Genomic DNA, 20,558 nt, shown 5'->3' on the forward strand with positions numbered 1-20,558 from the left:
AATAAACTGCTTTTATTCACTGCTGTAAAAACATGACAGCTGTTTGCTGCGTAATGTTTTAACAGTGTATTTATAATGACAGAAATTTACAATCTTTAAAGAAACATGGACTTCACTAGGCCTATAACTTGCTTTCATTTGGTAAAACGGATTTTTATTAGCTAGCAGTTGGTATTCTTCTTTATAAGTTTATACGTTGTTGCTATCACAAGCAAGTCATATTTTTCGTTTCTGCACTTTCTAGATGATCCCTAACACCTGATCGCAGTCCAATCAGCTGGAAGCGGGCAGGCTGGTCAAGGATGCGCTGCTGTATCACTTTTGACAGCTACTGCAGGAGTCACGTGACCAAACAATTACCTCATACCTTGTGAGCGAGTGTGTGCGTCTCTCTGCTCGGTGTATATGGATTTGTGTGGGCGCGCACGTGGGCGCGCACCAATAAAACGGTGTGGTGCAGACGCGCCCATTCGCTTTGACATCAGTGCCTGTGCAGATTTTCATGTCATAATATTTATATATTTTTTAGACTGTTTACATTTGATATTATTGTGTTTAAAAAATATCTTGGGGGAAAATGAAGAGAAAAATAGGCTACCAGAAAAAAACTGATTCTAGCTTATTTAGCAATTAATTACTGAGATTTTACGATTGTTCCCATTGCTTAAAACTATTTGTTGCATATCATTCAAAACTAGGAGTTTACTGATTCATGTCACAATAATTGTGTAGTTCATACTTAAAGCTTCATAATTTAAAGGCATTTTCATGAAGGCATTTAGGTATTTAGATTTAATGATAAAAATCCTATTCCTAGCTGTAAATATCCAGATGCAATGATGTTGTAATTACTGAATGGGTTTTCATACAGAAATGTAAACCTATCTGAATCACTAGAATGTGGTGGGAGCCTACTGCTTCTTACTGGACTAATAAGAAGCTTTTTGGGTTTAATGATGATAATATTTCAACTGACTGGGTCACTGTGTCATTCATTTAAAGGTACACTGAGTCTTTTTTTCAGCATTAAGCGTTTTGCACAATTAAAAAGAAAGTATATAACAACATTTAAAATGATAAATATTTACATGACTCTGACCAGTGATTACAGAGCTTAGGGTCACAACACCTGTTCCTGAGGAGTCAGAAGAACTTGTCAGATTTTGAGTCTGTAATAAGACTGTAGGTTTCTTCAGGCTTACTATATATAGCTAAGAAATTATCTAGAATTGCAGATATGTGCAGAGGAAAAAACTCAAAATTATTTAACTAACTTTTTTTTATAAGGAGGTTTTGGAGATCCTCCACTAGATCTCATGCACAATGATCTTTGAAACCGTACTAACTGCAATAAGAGCGATAAAAATTGTATTGTATCTCCCTCTTGTGGATAGTTGAAGTACTTCAGTGCGGATGACAGGTTCTCATCGGGGTTTTCAAACAGGGGTCCGGGGGGCCTGCAAGGGAGTTTTAGGGAGTCCATAGAAAAGTTTAGACAAAAACAGTGTAAAAAAGAAAAGAAAAAGTAAAATAAATAAATAATAAAAAATAAGATTAAAAGTAAAAATTAGATTAAGATATATAAATGAGTGAATAAATAAAAATTTGATTATAATAAATAAAATATAGCTGCAAACAGCGATGACAGGCCCAAGCCCCGGCGCCACCACCACCCCGGTAGCTTCAGGGCAACTGTGCACAACGGGCAATATGCATTTAAAGTGGGTAAATGTCATTTGAATACACCACAATTACTGCAGCCAGCTTGTGCCACTATGATCGTGAACCACAACAGCCACATCCATGAGATCATTTAAATTTAGAAAAACTGCATGTGACAGGATGTCATAGGTCAGTTTCAAGTAATTGTAAATCAAGTAATGATAAATCAAGTAAATTTATCAATTGCATCTTAAAAGGTTGTACTTCTAGAAGCATTTATGTGAAGATCATTTTATATTTTTATTAACCTAATAAATAAACTAATTATATAGAACTATATTGTCAGGGCACTACAAATGAACTGGTTATATGCCTTTATTTGGTTATTCAAACTGATATTAAAAGATAAGGCCTAAGATATTTCTTATCCTGTAATGCAGACAGCAATGAAAGGGTTAAATTGTAAACCAGTAAGAACATTTTGTAAGTCCAGATGTATTCATCTTAAATTCTTTTAAAATTTTTATTAACCTAAATATTAAACTAATTAAATAAAATTATGTTTTAAGTGCACTATAAATAAACCGTTCTATGCCATTATTTTTGTCATTCAAACAGAAAAAAAAAAGACTGAGAGATTTCTTATCCTGTAATGCAGACAAAACTACACAGCAATGAAAGGGTTAAACTCTAAACCATCAAGAGTGTGAAATAGACTCACACAAACACACAGGGATCTAAGGATCAGTTGTAAACGGTTTACCAGGCAGTTCATACAGTAATATTTTTGCAGTAAAATATCCAAAAACCACTAGGCCAGTGTTATATATTTTATCCCAAATGTTTACGACTATTTGTAAAACGTGAGAAAATTGCAATTTTAACCAAGGCTCGGGGACGTGTGAGGGGTCGCCTGTCAATTGCGTCAAGCCCACGTTAACCCTCGGTCTGCCTTGGTTTCCAGTTTTATTTTGTAGAAACCATGGAAACACCAAAGACGCTTTAATATATTACACGTTTTAATAGACAAGGGAACAACTGTTTTGATATATTTATAGACAGAAAACAAATTATTGTTATATAGCTCAACACGTTTAGTCTTATTGTTTAAATGTAATTTTCTTGATTTTTTGCGAGTACCATGCTTTACCATGCCTCAGAGAAACTGTTTTGTGACGTAGCTAACATAGCATAATCAGATGCAGCTTTATTTTTAGTAACAGTAATACAGAATTTTCTCCATCATACAATACGCTTTCAAATGAATTGCATGCCATTTATCGACACAAGCCATCCAGCATTTAATATGATATTCTAAAATCGATCTTACTGCAGTGTGTCTCAAACAAGTGTCTCACAGCAGCCACCGAGCGAACCTACAGAGTAACGTTATAACATCATTTTCAACACTCTCAAATGTATCTAATATGATAAACAGAGCTGCGTTACCTCATACTCATGACCGGAAAAGCGGAAGCGGCGCCGGCGACTGCGGCATAATAAAAGTTCTGCTGCTCGTGATGCATGTGTTGCACAATTGCTCCAGCGGCCTCGTTCAGCTCCCACAACACTCGGTCCTGCTCTGCTTCATACTACAGTAAAGTTAATAATTGCATCCATGAACATGATTTCTTCCCGAGTCCTATCCCTATTCTTTTGCACCGTCCGTTGAGGTGAAGACCACATGTCCCAAGATTCCGCGCTCAAACCTGCCGTCATCAAGCTACGCCTTTGTTTTGAATAGGCCTCTAGCGACCTCTAGCAGACAGAAATCCTACATACTGCACCTTTAAGCCAGAAAATTTTGTCAGAAAACATTTTGTCAGAAAAAAATAACTCCAGCAGCAAATGCAGAGAAGTCAGTTTATTTAGAAACAGAGAAATATTTAAGCAAGATGGTCAGAGTTGTCGCTAGAAGATGGTGAATGGCAGGCCTTGGAAGCGAGGAGACTACAACGGGCTGAGCGTCATCTGCTGACAGTCCAATGAGAAATCCAGTGAAGTGAAGCAGAGACAATTCAAACAATATCAGGAACGAAACAAACGGCACAGGGAACTGGAACAAAACTGGACAGGAAAAAGCAGGCATGAGCACCAATGATCTGACAAAAGACAAGAGCAAATACACCACATAAAGGCAGAACTGATGAGCTTCAGGTGTGCTGAAAGCTGAGAGCGTTGCCCCAGCAACGTGAGTCACCAACAGGTGACAGAAAACACAAGACAAGCAAGATGAACACACAGACCTGCAAACCATGACACATTTTAAACAAAAAATAAATCTAAACTGTGACAGAAAGTTGTTTTTGATTATGTCTAAATATATATCCAAATGCAATCCCTGATAAAAGGATTATGTCTGAACAATTTTGTTATCAGTCTCAACATTATGTTTTCAGCAAAAAGAATTTGCTCAACCTTGTTAAAAATACCTATGCTGCCATCTAGTGGTTACACTAAATATTAAATTTGATTTCTTTCAACCAGATAGCACTAATCTGCATATTTTAACTTACACATACTGCTTTAATTGAAAAAGTAAAATAAAATGTTTATTTAGAATATTTGTATTATTTTATATAGAAATAAATGGTGTATAATATATTGTTTAGAAGATATGAGACTCTTCCTGTTTCCCTTTTTGTCATTAATTTATCCCTCACCATGGCAACACCATTTGAGATATACATTATCCATTTGCAATTTAGCATCCTCAATGTGTTGACTTCATGCTGACTGAGTTTGCTTGCGATCGGATGAATCCCCTAGGAGAAGTATATATAATAGCCAATTTCCTGTTGGGCTGGCGTATGACTTGCACAATGAGATCTATAACTATGAAGTTTGGTTACTGTAGATGAATAGGGTGCCCTATAAATACAACCCTGATGGCTGATGATTCCAGTGTGTGTGCAAAGTTTCAAGAGTTTTTGAGCATGTTAAGGGCCCTAAAAGTGCCTGAAAGTTTGAAAAAATAAAAATAAAAAAATAACCTAAGGAAAACAATAGGGCCCTTCGCCTTAGGGCTTGGGCCTTAATAATAGTGGAAAAAACATGCCAAAAACATGCTCGGGCCCTAATAATGACAATTTCACACAGAATGGCTATAACAAGGCTGTTTTAAAGGTCACCGAAATCTGTTAACCCCCTATATTTCACACATAATAGCTGTAATGTCCTTCAGATTCACTCTGGTGATATCTAATCTCCTCTGTTTCATACAGTAAAAAAACATCCAAACCATTTTAGGTGACTCACTGTATTTTTCCTTCCTTCAAAATGAGTAAAGGAGACATGCTGAATTAAAAATGGCACAGCAGAAATAACAGCAGAAATGCAGCCGTTACCCCGGTAACCCCGTAAACAGAGCAGTTGCTACTTTCTGTTCTGAACAGTATTTGAATGTTTTAAACAGCCATTCAGATTTTTGTATTTGCAAAGGTGTTCATCTCAGCACTAAGTACCTAAATAATTAAAAACTATTTATTTTCAAACTTAAACATTTTTACATTTTAATCTGGACTACAGCATGCCCTATATTGATTGAAAATTCAAGTTCTGATTATTTATGCGTGACCTTGTGTGACCTCTTCATACAGGCCTCTGTTAAACTTGTTTGGGGTCACACTATGCAAGAAAACTCTGTCCTGCTGTCAAAAATTGTGTTTTGTGCAATCAAAATGGTGACTGCATATTCAAATGAATAATTATCCCATGCTTTATAGGTCACTAACCAATAAAATAATTTATTAGATGAATTTCTTTGCGACTGTGAAGATGTTTCATGCAAAAAGAATTGATAAAACAAAACTCCATGATAATTATGTGGCCAAGACACAGACTGATATTCAAGCTCTGCAACTATGATGTCACAAAGACATTCTAGAACTCTGCTGAGCATTGGGTCTCCACAAAGACACAAACCTGAGATTACTTTGATCAGAGTTTTGAGGTGAGAAGACTAAATATATTTAAAGACCAACATCAGACAGAACATGGAGTACACTAACATAAGTGCCACAGCCTTTAATTTGTTTGATGAAGCACGTTCACTGGGTGAACACACCGACGTGGTCATCAGGGCAAACGACACCGAATTTCGAGCGCACAAGATCATCTTGTCTGCCTTCAGCCCTTACTTTAGGTAAGGAGAAGCATTTGAACTGCAATTGTGTGCAAATTACTTAGAAATAATAATAATTACATACATAATTTCCACTGCTAACATCATATTGTTGAAATTGCCTAAGCGGTCCAAATATATAAATGCATGAAAATGAATTTTGTTCACAGGGCTCTTTTCTCCAACAACTGGAGCAGCACAGAAAAACATTTTTATGAAATTCCAGGAATGTCCCAAGAATCCCTGTCTCAGATTATTCAATACACGTACACAGGATCTGCGCACATTACAGAAGACAATGTGTTAGAGCTCTTGGTGGCGGCTGATCAGTTTTTGGTGTCAGGTCTTGTAGATGCCTGCTGTCAGTTCCTGGAGGAATATTTATCCTCAGAGAACTGGACTGGCATCTACAGGTTTACCGAGGACTTTTATTCCTGCTCAAAGCTCCACCATAAAGCAATGCGCTACATCCTGCAGAACTTTGAGGAGGTTCTGCTCGTACCTGAGGAGTTCCTGGAGCTCTCGCTGAAACAACTAGAAGAAATCATTGATAAGGATGAGCTGAATGTCAAACAGGAGAAGGTGGTTTTTGAAGCAGTCCTCCAGTGGATTTATTATGAACCTGAAAACAGGAAGAAACACATTGCCGTGCTTCTGCCAAAGGTAAAACAGAGTTTTGTCTTGTTTTCCATTACAAATATCAAATAACTCTTCAATCAAGATACATTTTCGGCTATAATTTTAATTTTAGTTAAAATTGTAGCAATTTTGTTTTGTCGTTTTGTCGTTTATATTAATTTGGTATCACTTTGGTATGGGAAACACATATTCACTATTAACTACAACTTTTGCCTCAATAAACTCTTAATTTACTGCTTATTAATAGTTAGTAAGCTAATAAGTAACCAGTTAAAAGTGAGAATTGTTCCCCATACTAAAGTGTTACCATTTTGTTTTGTTTTTAAATGTATCTACAATTTGTATTTAATTTTATTTCAGTTTCAGTTTCTTATTTTAGTATACATTAGACTAAATGAAAATGAGAAACAGCGTCTTGACAATTAGTTTAAGTTTTTTAACATTTTATTTCAGTTAAAGTTTATTTTATTTTAGGGTTAGTTTTAGTTTAACTACAATAATCCTGGCATGGGGTAAGAAAATATTCTTAATTCAAAAAGCAAACAAGTATATTTTTCGTCTGTCTTCTGACAGATATATTTTTTTTTTTAAGCATAAACTCACTTTAAAGGATTAGTTTACTTTAAAATAAAAATTACCACAAGATTTATTCACCCTCAAGCCATCCTAGGTGTATTTGACTTTCTTCTTTCTGATGAACACAATCGGAGAAATATTAATAAATATCCTGACGCATCCAAGCTTTATAATGGCGGTGAACGGGGAAACAATGAATATGAAGCTCAAGAATATCCATATTTAACAAGTTATAAAGTAAAATATGTAGCTTCCGCCAGAGTGCCTTCTGTATTCAACTTATGAAGAAAGTTTAATGCCTCTCGCAGTTCGAAACGCCTTACGCTACGTCCTACGCCTTCTGTATTTAACTTACGAAAAAAGCTTTTTTCATAAGTTGAATATGGAAGGCAGTCTGATATTTTACTTTATAACTTATAGCTTGGACGTGTCAGGATATTTATTAATATAACTCTGATTGTGTTCATCAGAAAGAAGAAAGTCATATACACCTAGGATGGCTTGAGGGTGAGTAAAGCTTGGGATAATTTTCATTTAAAAGTGAACTAATCCTTTAATTTTAATACATTTTACAGAACACAAGACTTAACATCTTAAGAAATTTTTGAACTTTGAACACCATACAACTGCTTAGCAACAGCCTTGCAACAGTCTAGCAGCTCTGAAAGTCTAAAATCTCCCTTAACTGTGCTTCAGGTTCGATTGGGCTTGATACCATCAGACTACTTCATCAATAATGTGAAGTGCAATGCACTGGTGATGGAGAATGAAGCCTGCAAGCCTGTTATTATCAATGCAATGAAGACTATGTTTGACCTCAGCATGGATGAACCCACCAACCAAGAGCTCATACATCAACTGACACGCCCACGTCTGCCCTCAGCGATTCTATTGGCCATCGGAGGATGGAGTGCCGGCAATCCCACCAATGTGATTGAGGCATATGATGTGAAGGCAGACCGCTGGGTCAGTGTAACTCAAGACGATGAGCATCCTAGAGCCTATCATGGTACAGCAGTCCTGGATGAGTTTGTTTACTGTGTTGGTGGTTATGATGGTGTGGAGTATTTCAACAGCGTGAGGAAATGTAATCTCATCACTCACACTTTTCATGAGGTGAGTAATGTTGTAGGTCAACATGTAACTTTAATTCCGCTTCCTTTACAAAAAAGTACTGTGGTACAGTTGTGGTATCAGATTTTACTTTGATATGGTCATGGACAGTAGTACTGAATAATGGTACTCCAAGTACTATTAAAACATGTTAATACCATTGTAATGTTTCCAACTGATAGGACAGAACCAATGCAATGGTCTACTGATGTGTGTTTGGACACTGATGTATCTGATATGTTTCAGGTGGCCCCCATGTATGAACGCCGATGCTATGTTAGTGTGGCTGTTCTGGACGGGCTCATTTATGCAATTGGTGGTTTTGATAGATATCAACGACTTAAAACAGCAGAGCGTTATGATCCAAACACCAATCAGTGGACACTGATAGCACCCATGAATGAACGGAGGAGTGACGCCAGCGCCACCTCACTGCAGGGCAGGGTAAGAACACTCACCCATGACTACATACTCTTCTGCTGGAGACTCTTAATTCCTGTAAAGCAGAAGGAGAGGTGAAATGGAGATATGGTGGACTATAGCATGCCAATAGTGTAAATAAGAAAAAAGGAATATCATATAAAATATACTGAGTGTTGTAAACGTTTTTTTTCTGAACAATCTGTAATGATTGTGCACAAACATCATGCATGTTATGTTTGTGTGTGTTTGTCAGGTTTATGTCTGTGGTGGTTTTACCGGGATTGTGTGTCTCTTTTCCGCTGAGAGCTATAACCCTGAAACAGACCAGTGGACTCTCATCGCTCCCATGAAAAGCCGTCGCAGTGGTGTTGGTGTGATCGCTTATGGAGATCTAGTGTATGCTGTGAGTATTTAACACACATATCAGTGTTATGTATCATTGGCATACTATTATAGTTTTTATATTTTAATATATATATATTTTAAAGATGTACTAATATATATACACCGGTATCAGCCGATAAAAGCAAATTTTCACACTATCGGCTATCAGATGAGAGTTTAAAAACAGCTGATAGTCAGGGCCGATATATCCTGTCAATCAAAAGAGGGTAGGAAAACTCACTGAATTTGTGCTTTGTGTAAAGAAAATGACTTGACTTGACTTGACTTGACTTGACTTGACTTGACTTGACTTGACTTGACTTGACTTGACTTGACTTGACTTGACTTGACTTGACTTGACTTGACTTGACTTGACTTGACTTGACTTGACTTGACTTGACTTGACTTGACTTGACTTGACACTCACCAACAACGGGTTACATACAAACAAAGCTAGACCAGGTAACAATGGAACATGAGGGCTATTTATACAAAGAGACTAATGACAAATGAGGAACACCTGTGAACAATGAAGACAAAGGACCAATGACAGGACAGAACAGAAATCACAAGACAATGACAACCAATGAGAACATGACACATGAAACAGGGGAAGCACATGACATGAACACATGAGGGCAATGGGAAATCACATGACGAGAGCACATGGCAAAAACAAGGAAAACAAACATAGCAAAACAGTAAAATAAACCAAAACACGTGAACATGAAACAATACCAAAACAAGACATGACAGAATCCCCCACTCTAAGGGCGGCTCCTGACGCCCAACATGAAACAAAAAACTAAAGTCCAGGAGGATGGTCTTGGAGGGAGGGATGGTGGGCCAGGCCCGTGCAGGGGAAATCGGAGGACCTGGGCATGGCAGCGGTGGGCCTGGGCCGTGGGGCATGGGAAGACCTGGGCGTGGCAGAGACGGGCTTGGGCCGTGGAGCATGGGAGGACCTGGGCCATGGAGCGTGAGAGGACCTGAGCCTTGAAGCGTGGGAGGACCTGGACCATGGAGCGTAGGAATACCTGGGCCATGGAGCATGGGAGGACCTGAACCATGGAGTGTAGGAAGATCTGGGCCATGGAGCGTGGGAGGACCTGAGCCTTGGAGCGTGGGGTCCAGGTGCACTGGAGGACCTGGGCCATGGTTCAAAGGTGTACCAAGCTCGCAGCCGCAGGAGGCCCTATAAGGAGGACCTATAACCCCCTTGACTTGACTTGCATTTTTTTTTCAAAATATAATAATTAAAAATATAATGAATAATTATTAATTATAATGAAATTATCATTAATTTAAAAGAGGGTATAAAAGGCAGAACCCCCAAACTATCTGTATCGTTACTGGTATCAGCAGATATCACTCTGAATAAGGTATCGGTGGAGAAATTATGTATCGGTGCATCTCTAATATATATATATATATAATATTTTTTATTAGTTTTTTTATATTTTTTATTTTAATTTTATTTTAATTATATTTTAAATAATATTTTATTAATGTAATTTTATGTTTTTGTCATTTTTGTCAAAGTATGTAGTTTTTAATAAACAAATTATATATATTTTTAAACTTTGTTTTGTCATTTTTATTTATTTTAAATATGCCTAGTTTTTATTGATTAAAAAAAATATAAGTTTAAAGTTTAAAATAAACAAGTTTTTTTTTTAATATTTTAATAATTTATTTTACTTCAGTTAAAGTTTTTTCTATTTTAATTAACTAAATGTTTTTTTTTATGGATTTAGTTTATGATAACCCTGACACAAATACAGAAATATGGAACAATCACAGTTTAAAGGTTGCGCATATACGTAAATAGCGTGCATGGATGTGCAGACAAATGCACAGAATACATAAATAAAATGTTTTATTTATTTAAAGGTTGGTGGTTACGATGGCGCCAGTCGTTTGCGGAGTGTGGAGGCCTACAACCCGCTGACTAACATCTGGCGTGATGTTGCATCAATGTACAACCCACGCAGCAACTTTGGCATTGAGGTGAAGTGTGGACAATTAATATTTGTATCTGGTGAAATAATGAAATGACATTACAATAATGATTTTATGAAAAGGAATATGAAGGAAAAAATCTGGTCCCATATTGACAAAAAGTGGAAAGCTGCACCCTAAATTTGTAGAAATCTTCAAAGATCAATGTGTTTGATAAAGAAAACATCTACCTAATTCCAATAGTCAAAAAAATCTACCATGTTTAATTGAAGTGTTGCATCTTACTAAGATTTATTCATGTAAAGTTAAACATTATTTATTTTCCTTTTACCTTCCTCAAAATCCAGGTAGTTGATGGTCAGTTGTTTGCTGTCGGAGGCTTTAATGGACTTGGCACCACCTGTGATGTAGAGTGCTATGATGAGAAGACAGATGAATGGTAACTTCCACAAACACTAAATCTCACAGATCATTTCAGACTGCATTAGATATAAGTCTGTAAGTATTATGTAGGATATATTTCATTGCATTCACTGCATCTGTTTCCTGCACAGGTTTGATGCAAATGAAATGACCATTTACCGCAGTGCTCTGAGTTGTTGTGTAGCCTCAGGATTGCCTAACATTGCACAGTATGCTGCCCCACGAGACGCCGTACAGACACAAGACGAGTCTGACAGTGAATGATCTCCTTCTAGCAGATCTGACAGTCTGATTACAAATGGAGTGTCATGTTTCCTGAATAAATGCATTCAAAAAAGAGGCTGTAATCTAATTGTTAAACTTCCTCTCAGGTGTAGTGTTGTTCATTAAAAAGATTGTAGGTTCAAACCTCGCAAGGGATCTCTGCAGCTCAGCAAACCAATATCTAATATTGAGAATTCTGTTTACTGAGTAAACTATTTATTACTTTATTAAACTTTATATTAATTACTGTCATTTACTGGCTTCTTTCAGGGTGGCCGGTGAATGTGTCTTGGTCTGTTTTATGATTATAGATTGTGTATGATTGATTTAACTCATAAACAGTCTTTGCTAAACTCTGTGAGAAGCATTGATTATGTGGTGTTTTTAGGCATAATCTACACATGAAAATATAACGTTTGTGTTACATTAAACAGTAGAGCCTACAATCATTTTTGCAGTGTCATTATTGACTTCTGAAAATAATAATAATTATTGTTGTTATACATACACACAAGCACACAATCATATATACATTCTCATTATGAACAATTACTAGCCTATTTATCTGTAAAATAATTCTAAACGAATAGCCTACCTACAACCCGAATTCTGGAAAAGTTGGGACGTTTTTTAAATTTGAATAAAATGAAAACTAAACGACTTTCAAATCACATGAGCCAATATCTTATTCACAATAGAACATATATAACAAATGTTTAAACTGAGAAATTTTACACTTTTATCCACTAAATGAGCTAATTTCAAATTTGATGCCTGCTACAGGTCTCAAAAAAGTTGGCATGAGGGCAACAAATGGCTAAAAAAGCAAGAAATTTTGAAAAGATTCAGCTGGGAGAACATCTAGCAACTAATTAAGTTAATTGATATCAGGTCTGTAACATGATTAGCTATAAAAGGGAGGCAGAGTCTCTCAGAAGTAAAGACGGGCAGAGCTGTGAAAGAGTGCATAAAAAGATTGTGGAAAACAATGTTCCTCAATGTCAAATTGCAAAGGCTTTGCAAATCTCATCATCTACAGTGCATAACATCATCAAAAGATTCAGAGAAACTGGAGAAATCTCTGTGCGTAAGGGACAAGGCCGAAGACCTTTATTGGATGCCCGTAGTCTTCGGGCCCTCAGACGACACTGCATCACTCATTGGCATGATCGTGTCAATGACATTACTAAATGGGCCCAGGAATACTTCCAAAAACCACTGTCGGTAAACACAATCCGCCGTGCCATCTGCAGATGCCAACTAAAGCTTTATCATGCATAAAGGAATCCATATGTGAACATGGTCCAGAAGTGAATTTAAAATGGACTGTTTCAAAATGGAAAAGTGTTCTATGGTCAGACGAGTCCAAATTTGATATTCTTGTTGGAAATCACGGACGCCGTGTCCTCCGGGCTAAAGAGAAAGGAGACCTTCCAGTGTGTTATCAGCGTTCAGTTCAAAAGCCAGCATCTCTGATGGTATGGGGGTGCATAAGTGCATACGGTATGGACAGCTTGCATGTTTTGGAAGGCACTATGAATGCTGAAAGGTATATAAAGGTTTCCAGACGACGTCTATTTCAGGGAAGGCCTTGTGTATTTCAGCAGGACAATGCAAAACCACATACTGCAGCTATTACAACAGCGTGGCCTCTTCATAGAAGAGTGTGGGTGCTGAATTGGCCTACCTGCAGTCCAGATCTTTCACCCATAGAGAACATTTGGCGCATTATTAAACGAAAGACGACCACAAACTCTTCAGCAGCTGGAAACCTATATCAGGCAAGAATGGGACCAAATTCCAACACCAAAACTCCAAAAACTCAAAACCTCGATGCCCAGACGCCTTCAAACTGTTTTGAAAAGAAGAGGAGATGCTACACCATGGTAAACATGCCCCCGTGCCAACTTTTTTGAGACCTGTAGCAGGCATCAAATTTGAAATGAGCTCATTTAGTGTATAAAAGTGTAAAATTTCTCAGTTTAAACATGTGTTATGTTATCTATGTTCTATTGTGAATAAAATATTGGCTCATGTAATTTGAAAGTCTTTTAGTTTTCATTTTATTCAAATTTAAAAAACGTCCCAACTTTTCCGGAATTCGGGTTGTAATATTAGCAAAATATTCAACAAGACATGAATACAGATATCTGCAGAAGCACCAAATCCATCATAATTAGCCTACAGATTATAATATTTATACTTCCATGTGACCCAATTTTTCAAACCAAATATATTTAATATCTTCCTTCCTAAATATAAGAAAAATATAAAGTCCCATACTTGGCTGTAAGAGGCTGTTTAGCGCTATCTAGTGTTCGAAATATTACAGTGCATTGCATTGTTTTGGCGATGTCGCTTGGGCCCTAATAAATAATTAATCAGTACAGTATGGTAGACTGTGTTAAAACATGTTAAGTAACTTGTGTGTGCATCACACCTGACCCGTGATTTTTGTTCCACATAGCAGTGTTTTCTTAAGTTCTCTTATCTGAATATATCAAACAAAGTCTATTTTTAGGGGTACAAGTTTCACTTTACCATGCACATCCCTTCAACACTGAATAGCTTCTTGTACTTTTAAGACTTGAAAAGTGAACTTTGATGTTTGTGATTTTTAGCCTGTCCTCTAAAAATTGACACTTCATAACTTCGGTCACTTTGGTGTTATTGTGTAATTTAGAGAAATGTGCAGCAGGGTACAGTTGAAACACACTATCAACTGTATCTGCTGTAGAATCCTATTGTCTCGGATGCTGTCGAGGCCTAGACAATTGGGATGAAATGATGGTGGCTACAAGTGCACAATTCACTGATCATTTAAGATTAAGAGTTCACATTAGGAATAGTTAATCTGTAAAACGTTTAACAACCATTTTAAAGTACAAAAATATTGAGCAATTAAAAACCATGTCACGATCATGCTGTTTAATTTAGTTTTCTGACACTGTTTTGCCTGAGCTCTAGTTTATTGTTTGTTACTATAGTTTCTAATTAGTCTTGCACCTGTTATTTGTTCTGTTGATTGTATTCTCTGTGTATTTACTCATTTATCAACTAACTCGTACTCAGGTATGAACAGGGCTATTTACCTCTTAGACGTTCTGCTATTGAACAGCAAATTAACAGTTAAGAACAGGAATAAAATGAAGATCTTAAATCATTTTTTTTAGTTGGTTAGGCTATACTGAGCATTAAAGTTTAGCAATTCAACTGTATCTGACATCACTGTCAGAAAAAAAGGTACAGTGCTTGTCACTGGGGCAGTACCCTAAGGTACAAAAGTGAAAAGGAACATCTTTGTACCTTCTTACCCCTAAATGGTGCATATTAGTACCTTAAAGGTACATATTAAAACTTCAAAAGTGCATATTAGTACCTTTTTACCTTAGGGTACTGCCCCAGTGACAAGCACCGTACCTTTTTTTGTGACAGTGTGGGTACAATTGGAACAAAAGTACTTTTTGTCTTTATGACCTAACTGTGGAAAATATGAACTATTTATAGGTATTATTAATTGTAATTTATTTAGTAGACAATTAAAAGAAACATAAATTACATGTTTTTAAATACTATTTTTTGTGTGGTAATGTAAAAAGCAAAATGTGTTTCTACTGTAAAAAGACATAATAATGTAACTTAATAGAAACTACATATTTTCTAAGTAATATTTTATTAAATTGAGGCTTTATACAAGAAACTACATGCATTTTACATTTTAGGATGGGGGTCCCTTACATGAGGATGATCATATTTGGGGTCTTTGGCATCTAAAAGATTGAAAACCCCTGCAGTACCATTCAACATTAATTATGCCTAATTAGTTTGTCTGTGAATATGAGCTTTTTGATAAATATATGCTTCCTAATCACTGTTCCATCTGCTTCCAAAGCTCTAGATGTTTTATATTTATCTTTGTGTTAGCTTTGTTTTTGTGCAAGTTATAATTCACGATTCTGCACAATAGGTACACAAGCCATTAAAACAAGACAAAACAGGGGCAGGAGTTGCTGAAGTACACAATTTACTAAACAAAATCGATACTGAATAATGCGTGATAACCCTAACATATTAGTGCATGAAAAACATATTATAAATTTGCTAAAAGATCATTAGATTAAAAAAAAAAAAAAAAAATGTTTGCTTGTTCCTAAAAACTATTATAATTTAATGGTTTTATAAGAAGTCTCGTTCTGCTAACCAAGGCTGAATTTATTTGAATAAAATACAGTAAACAGTAATATTGTAAAATATTTTTACAATTTAAAATAACTGTTTTCTATTTTAATATATTTTAAAATGTAATTTATACCTGTGATGACAAAGCTGAATTTTCAGCAAGTCTTCAGTGCCATGATTCTTCAGAAATCATTATATACATGCTGATTTGGTGCTCAATTATTATCAATCATTATTAGTGCCCAACTATTAATAATGGCTCTTATTATTATCAGTGTTGAAAAAATATGTTTTGCTTAATATTTTTGTAGAAAATGTGCTATGTTTGGTTTAGGATTCTTTGAAACTAAAGACGGAAGTAATGAGTGCTGAAAATTCAGCTTTGCAATCACATTAATATATTTTAAAATACATTAAAATAGCAAACAGTTGTTTTAAATTGCAATAATATTTCACTATATTACGGTTTTACTGTATTTTTGATCAAATAAATGCAGCCTTGTTGAACATAAGAGACGTTGTTCAAAAACATTATCTTAATTATTCCACACTTTTGACCGCCAGTGTATTTTAAATAATTTTAAGACCTAGGTATAATCGCCCAAATTACGCACAAACTCAAAGCAGTTCCAATGGCAGCCAATAGATGGCGCAAATGATTTATTGTAAGTAATACCCAGTTCCAGATCATACCAACGAGTCAAAACTAGTCTCTGTCAGTGAATCAGAATATTTTGTTAAAACAGACTAAAATATTTTCCACTGTCGAAGCACGCCGATAAAGTATTCATTCACTGTGAATTAACAGTTTAATATCGGAAGATCATAAATTATGAATCACAGCACGGACTTAAAATACTCAATGACACCAGTTTTGAGAACTTGATAGAATATTCTGTTGTAAAAGAGAATTCCGAGTGACTCAATAGCAATAAAGGGTAGTGAAAGAAAGAAATGCAGTGCTGTTTCTCACACGAAAAAGGTACATTGAGTATTAGGACTAATAAATAATGTATGGCTCCGTGAAACATTGCCTTTCCAGCAATGTGGAATGTAATTGGTCGCCTGCGGGCTAGTAGTCCGATGTCAGGCCAAACTAATCTCGAATACACGAATCCTTACCTCTATTAATCTCAGCCATCTTCATACGTCTGTCGTTGACTCTCTCGTCATTTTTTTCACTTGCACGTGGTCTGAGTTTGTTTTATTTTCCTCCCTCCTCTTCAGTTTTATGTGGCATCTTTTGTTTTCTGAAACTTGTTGAGTTCTAAGAGGACAACGACGACTGCGGAGAATGGGAAGGTGGGAGGGAGAATTTTGCATTAATGCTTTTGCATTGCCTGTCTAAGTGGCACTTACCCTTTAAACAAGAGATGAAGCAGCTCTATCTGTTTATCAATTCATTTCTCTCAGGACAGTCGTCGAGTGCAAGGCTATAATTTTCACTCTCATGGATATTGATGAGAATGAGATGTATGGTAAGAGAAAGACAAACAGTAGGAATGAGACAAGGTATCATCTGACTGTAGGCCTGTAATATATTTCTTTGTGTTATATAAAGCTCAGAATTGATTGCCAAATTGTGTGAGTGCTATGATATAGGCCTATAACTACTTGTTATGCTGAATCAAATCCACAGGAGTCTGCATTAATATATCAGCTTGAGCTTGACTGATGAGCATTTTGGGGAGCCACGTTTGAGAAGTTCCCCTACAGCTGCGGGAATGAGAAAGAAACAAGAGCCATTTTAATATTAGAGCAGCTCGACACATTTGACAGTTCTTATGAAGGAATGGACATGAATTTTTAATTTCATTCTGAAATATGAAGTTATATTTTATTGAGGGCATTAAGTTTAGCCTGAGAACATTGTTCACATCCTGGGAGAAGAAAGAAATACTATGTTTCAATCAACTAAGGGAAGGAAATGACAGTACGCAGTGTGACCTGCCAGGTTGCTAGAGAAGCTATAAGAGGAGTGTAAATATTTGCCTTGCCTTTCCTTTCTTTTAACTAGAACAGTTATAAATATTTTATAACTTATGGCAGACCTGTGCAATAATTACTTCAGTATTTGTGTCATCATCGTACACAGCTTAGGTGATTTTTAGGAGAGTGTTTCTGCTGTGTGATGTGTGTCGAAAGCCCCACTGGAGGAGTTAATTTTGTCGGAGCGGCTGGCCCGCTTGTGGGTTCATGGGCCATTACTGGACCATTTAGTCTTTCCAGTGCTCTGGTTTCTAGTAATCTGGTTGATTGAACTCACTTTCTATTACACTGTAATCATTTTCTGCAGGGCTTGTTTCAAAGTAGGGGAAATGACTCTTGTGTTGCCTTGTGTCAATATAAATAATTCTTTGGTTTATCTGGATGTCTGATGCTTGGAAAGCATGATTTTTCAGGGTTGGCTGAAACTGAGAATGTTATAGTTAATGTTAGCGATTCAAGTTGAACCGGAGCATGCGGTGGTTTATTGATTTTTGTCACAAATCTAAGTGGCCATTTTATTAGTGATTAGTAGCCTCAGATTGCTTTATTGAGCAAAGGTATTAAGTCAGTTTTGTGAGGAAAATGAATCCGCTCACAGCAGACATCCTACATTTTACCAGTACAGTATGTGTATTTTCTGCTCGAGATCTGATGAATGCTGTGATGTTCCACCTGACAACATCAATTTAAACCATAATATTGCATTAAACTGTCATGAATCCATTCCTTTTGCCTGAAGACACATGTTGTATACACTGAGCATCTATCAAAGGTCTGGCACTACTGCTGTAAGATATAGTCTTCCCACATCAAAGACACCCTGGGGGGGACGAGTCAAATTTGGAAATATATGAGGTGAGATACTACTCTTGCTTTTACAGTTTTTTTTTTTATTCGCTTTGGTACTATTTTCACAAGTAAGGGGTACATTTTCAAAACTCCAAACTGATCACACTTGTTACACAGCTAGTCATTCATTCAAAACCTCATGCTTTCATTCTAGTTGTACTCATATTTTCATTCTATATAATCACTGTTTCAAAACACAGGATCATTGTGATATGTAATGAGAACATTTGGTTTAATCAGGAAACACAACAGTATGATCTTCTTTCAGTTTAGTACTTTTAACAATCAGTTCATTCAATAGCAAACAATGCAAGATACATGTTTCAAATCACCCTTGTTGCTGAAAAAATTACAGTTACACAGGTGTGATGAAGTTATGAAATGGCCATGAGTTTTTGTGCAAGGAGAGAGTTTGCTGCTGGTACAGTAAATGTTCTCATTGTACCATTTTATAGATGAAACACTTATTTTGTGTTGTGAAAAGGATACTAACACAATTGAAAATATGCTGAAATGTTTGAAAAAGTGCACTTTTGAGGATATTAGTACTAAGACTTTTGAAAATTTACCAATTGCTTGTGAAAATTGCGCCAAAGCAATTTAAAAAACTGTAATGATGTTCTTTCTACAGGTTACGTTGTTACACCAGTAGGTGGCGACATGAGTGTCTTTATCTCACGTCCTGATTTTGCAGAGTTAGAAGAGTTCATGGGTCAACATATTTTGTTGATCCTGGAACAACATACCAGTCTGAAAATTTTGTCCTAATATCCCCACCCTTAAAGGAATATTTCACCCAAAAATGAAAACTCTGTCATCATTTACTCCCCCTCAAGTTGTTCCGAATCTGTATAAATTATGTTGTTCTGCTGTACACAAAAGGAAGATATTTGGAAGAAAGTTTGTAACCAAGCAGATCTCGCCCCGCATTAACTACCATAGTAAATTTCAATATATTTTATTGAAATTTATAAATCTGATTGATCGGACTGTTGTTCTGTGTCCTAATTCAGAGGCTGCATCCTTCTAAGGCTGCATTCGTAGGCCAATTGCGTCACAGAGGGGCGACCAAGGCTGTCCCAATTCACTGGCTGCGTACGAAAACTGGAAAATGTTGCCTTTGGAGGACACATTTCAAGGTAGGAAGGCATCAAGGCACGTCCAAATCCAATGTCAGCTTCACTTCCTGTTTCCTGAGATACCTTCCTCTGATCGATTTTTGAAGGCAGCATAGACGTGTCCTTCGCTGCCTTTGATATCCCACAATCCTGTGCTTTCCATTCTGTGACAGTTGAGCTAGAAAAATAAAGATGGCGTCCGAAATTTGCGTTTGTTGGTCAGTCTGTGTGTAAATGTAGGTTTTTGACCAACACTTTTGATGTCATTTCTAGTGAGAAATTACTACTGTAGTAATTAAATATTTGTTTAGTTCTCAACAAAACTCACCCTATTTTGCGGTAGACCATTAAACCGTTACGCTGCCTCAGAAGTCTGTCTGAAATCAGTTTGGTGAGGTGCCTTCATGCACAAACACTGCCTTACAAGTCTGATAGGGCAGTGAGGCAACAAGTCAGCTGCCTAGGTTTTCGGATGCAGCCAATGGCTCTTTCAGATGCAGCCTTGAAATGCGTCCTTCGTTTCAATAGGAAGGATACAACAGATGGATCCTTTGCAGCCTAGCCTATCCCAGAATTCATTATGTACTGGTGACGACAGGATTTTTTTTTTGTTAAAAAATAAAATAAATAAAACTTCAGTTACATTTAAACCATGTTCACTACCGCGTGTTACTCGGAAATAGGAACCGTTGATTCTGTTTCGTTTTCTTTTTGATCTATTTTAGCTAGTAAATCAAAAGTAGACAAAGTAACAGGCAATATTGTGACTAAAATATAAGTTTAACACTTCAATTTTAATGTCTTGCTTATAGAACTGTTGTATAAAGGCATGTGCTGTTAGCTTTGAAAATCAG

The 20,558-nt window shown here is 36.4% G+C and overlaps 1 protein-coding gene and 1 long non-coding RNA gene across 2 annotated transcripts; one reads left to right on the top strand and one right to left on the bottom strand.

Annotated features, from left to right (window-relative positions):
• The first annotated feature begins 3,566 nt into the window (after window positions 1-3,566).
• On the top strand, window positions 3,567-11,731 carry LOC127524220 (kelch-like protein 10). Its single transcript, XM_051915684.1, has 8 exons — window positions 3,567-5,806; window positions 5,956-6,448; window positions 7,697-8,116; window positions 8,360-8,557; window positions 8,790-8,939; window positions 10,814-10,930; window positions 11,230-11,321; window positions 11,437-11,731. The coding sequence occupies exons 1-8, from the start codon at window positions 5,658-5,660 to the stop codon at window positions 11,567-11,569; spliced, it is 1,752 nt and encodes a 583-aa protein (XP_051771644.1). The 5' UTR covers window positions 3,567-5,657; the 3' UTR covers window positions 11,570-11,731.
• On the bottom strand, window positions 8,482-18,575 carry LOC127524221 (uncharacterized). The gene is made up of 4 exons (XR_007933024.1): window positions 16,871-18,575; window positions 11,214-11,297; window positions 8,813-8,937; window positions 8,482-8,609 (listed from the first exon to the last, which is right to left on the bottom strand). It is a non-coding gene; the product is annotated as an uncharacterized LOC127524221 (long non-coding RNA).
• Window positions 18,576-20,558: the final 1,983 nt, after the last annotated feature.

Source organism: Ctenopharyngodon idella, chromosome 12 (genome assembly GCF_019924925.1).
Source record: "Ctenopharyngodon idella isolate HZGC_01 chromosome 12, HZGC01, whole genome shotgun sequence".
NCBI lineage: Eukaryota > Metazoa > Chordata > Actinopteri > Cypriniformes > Xenocyprididae > Ctenopharyngodon > Ctenopharyngodon idella.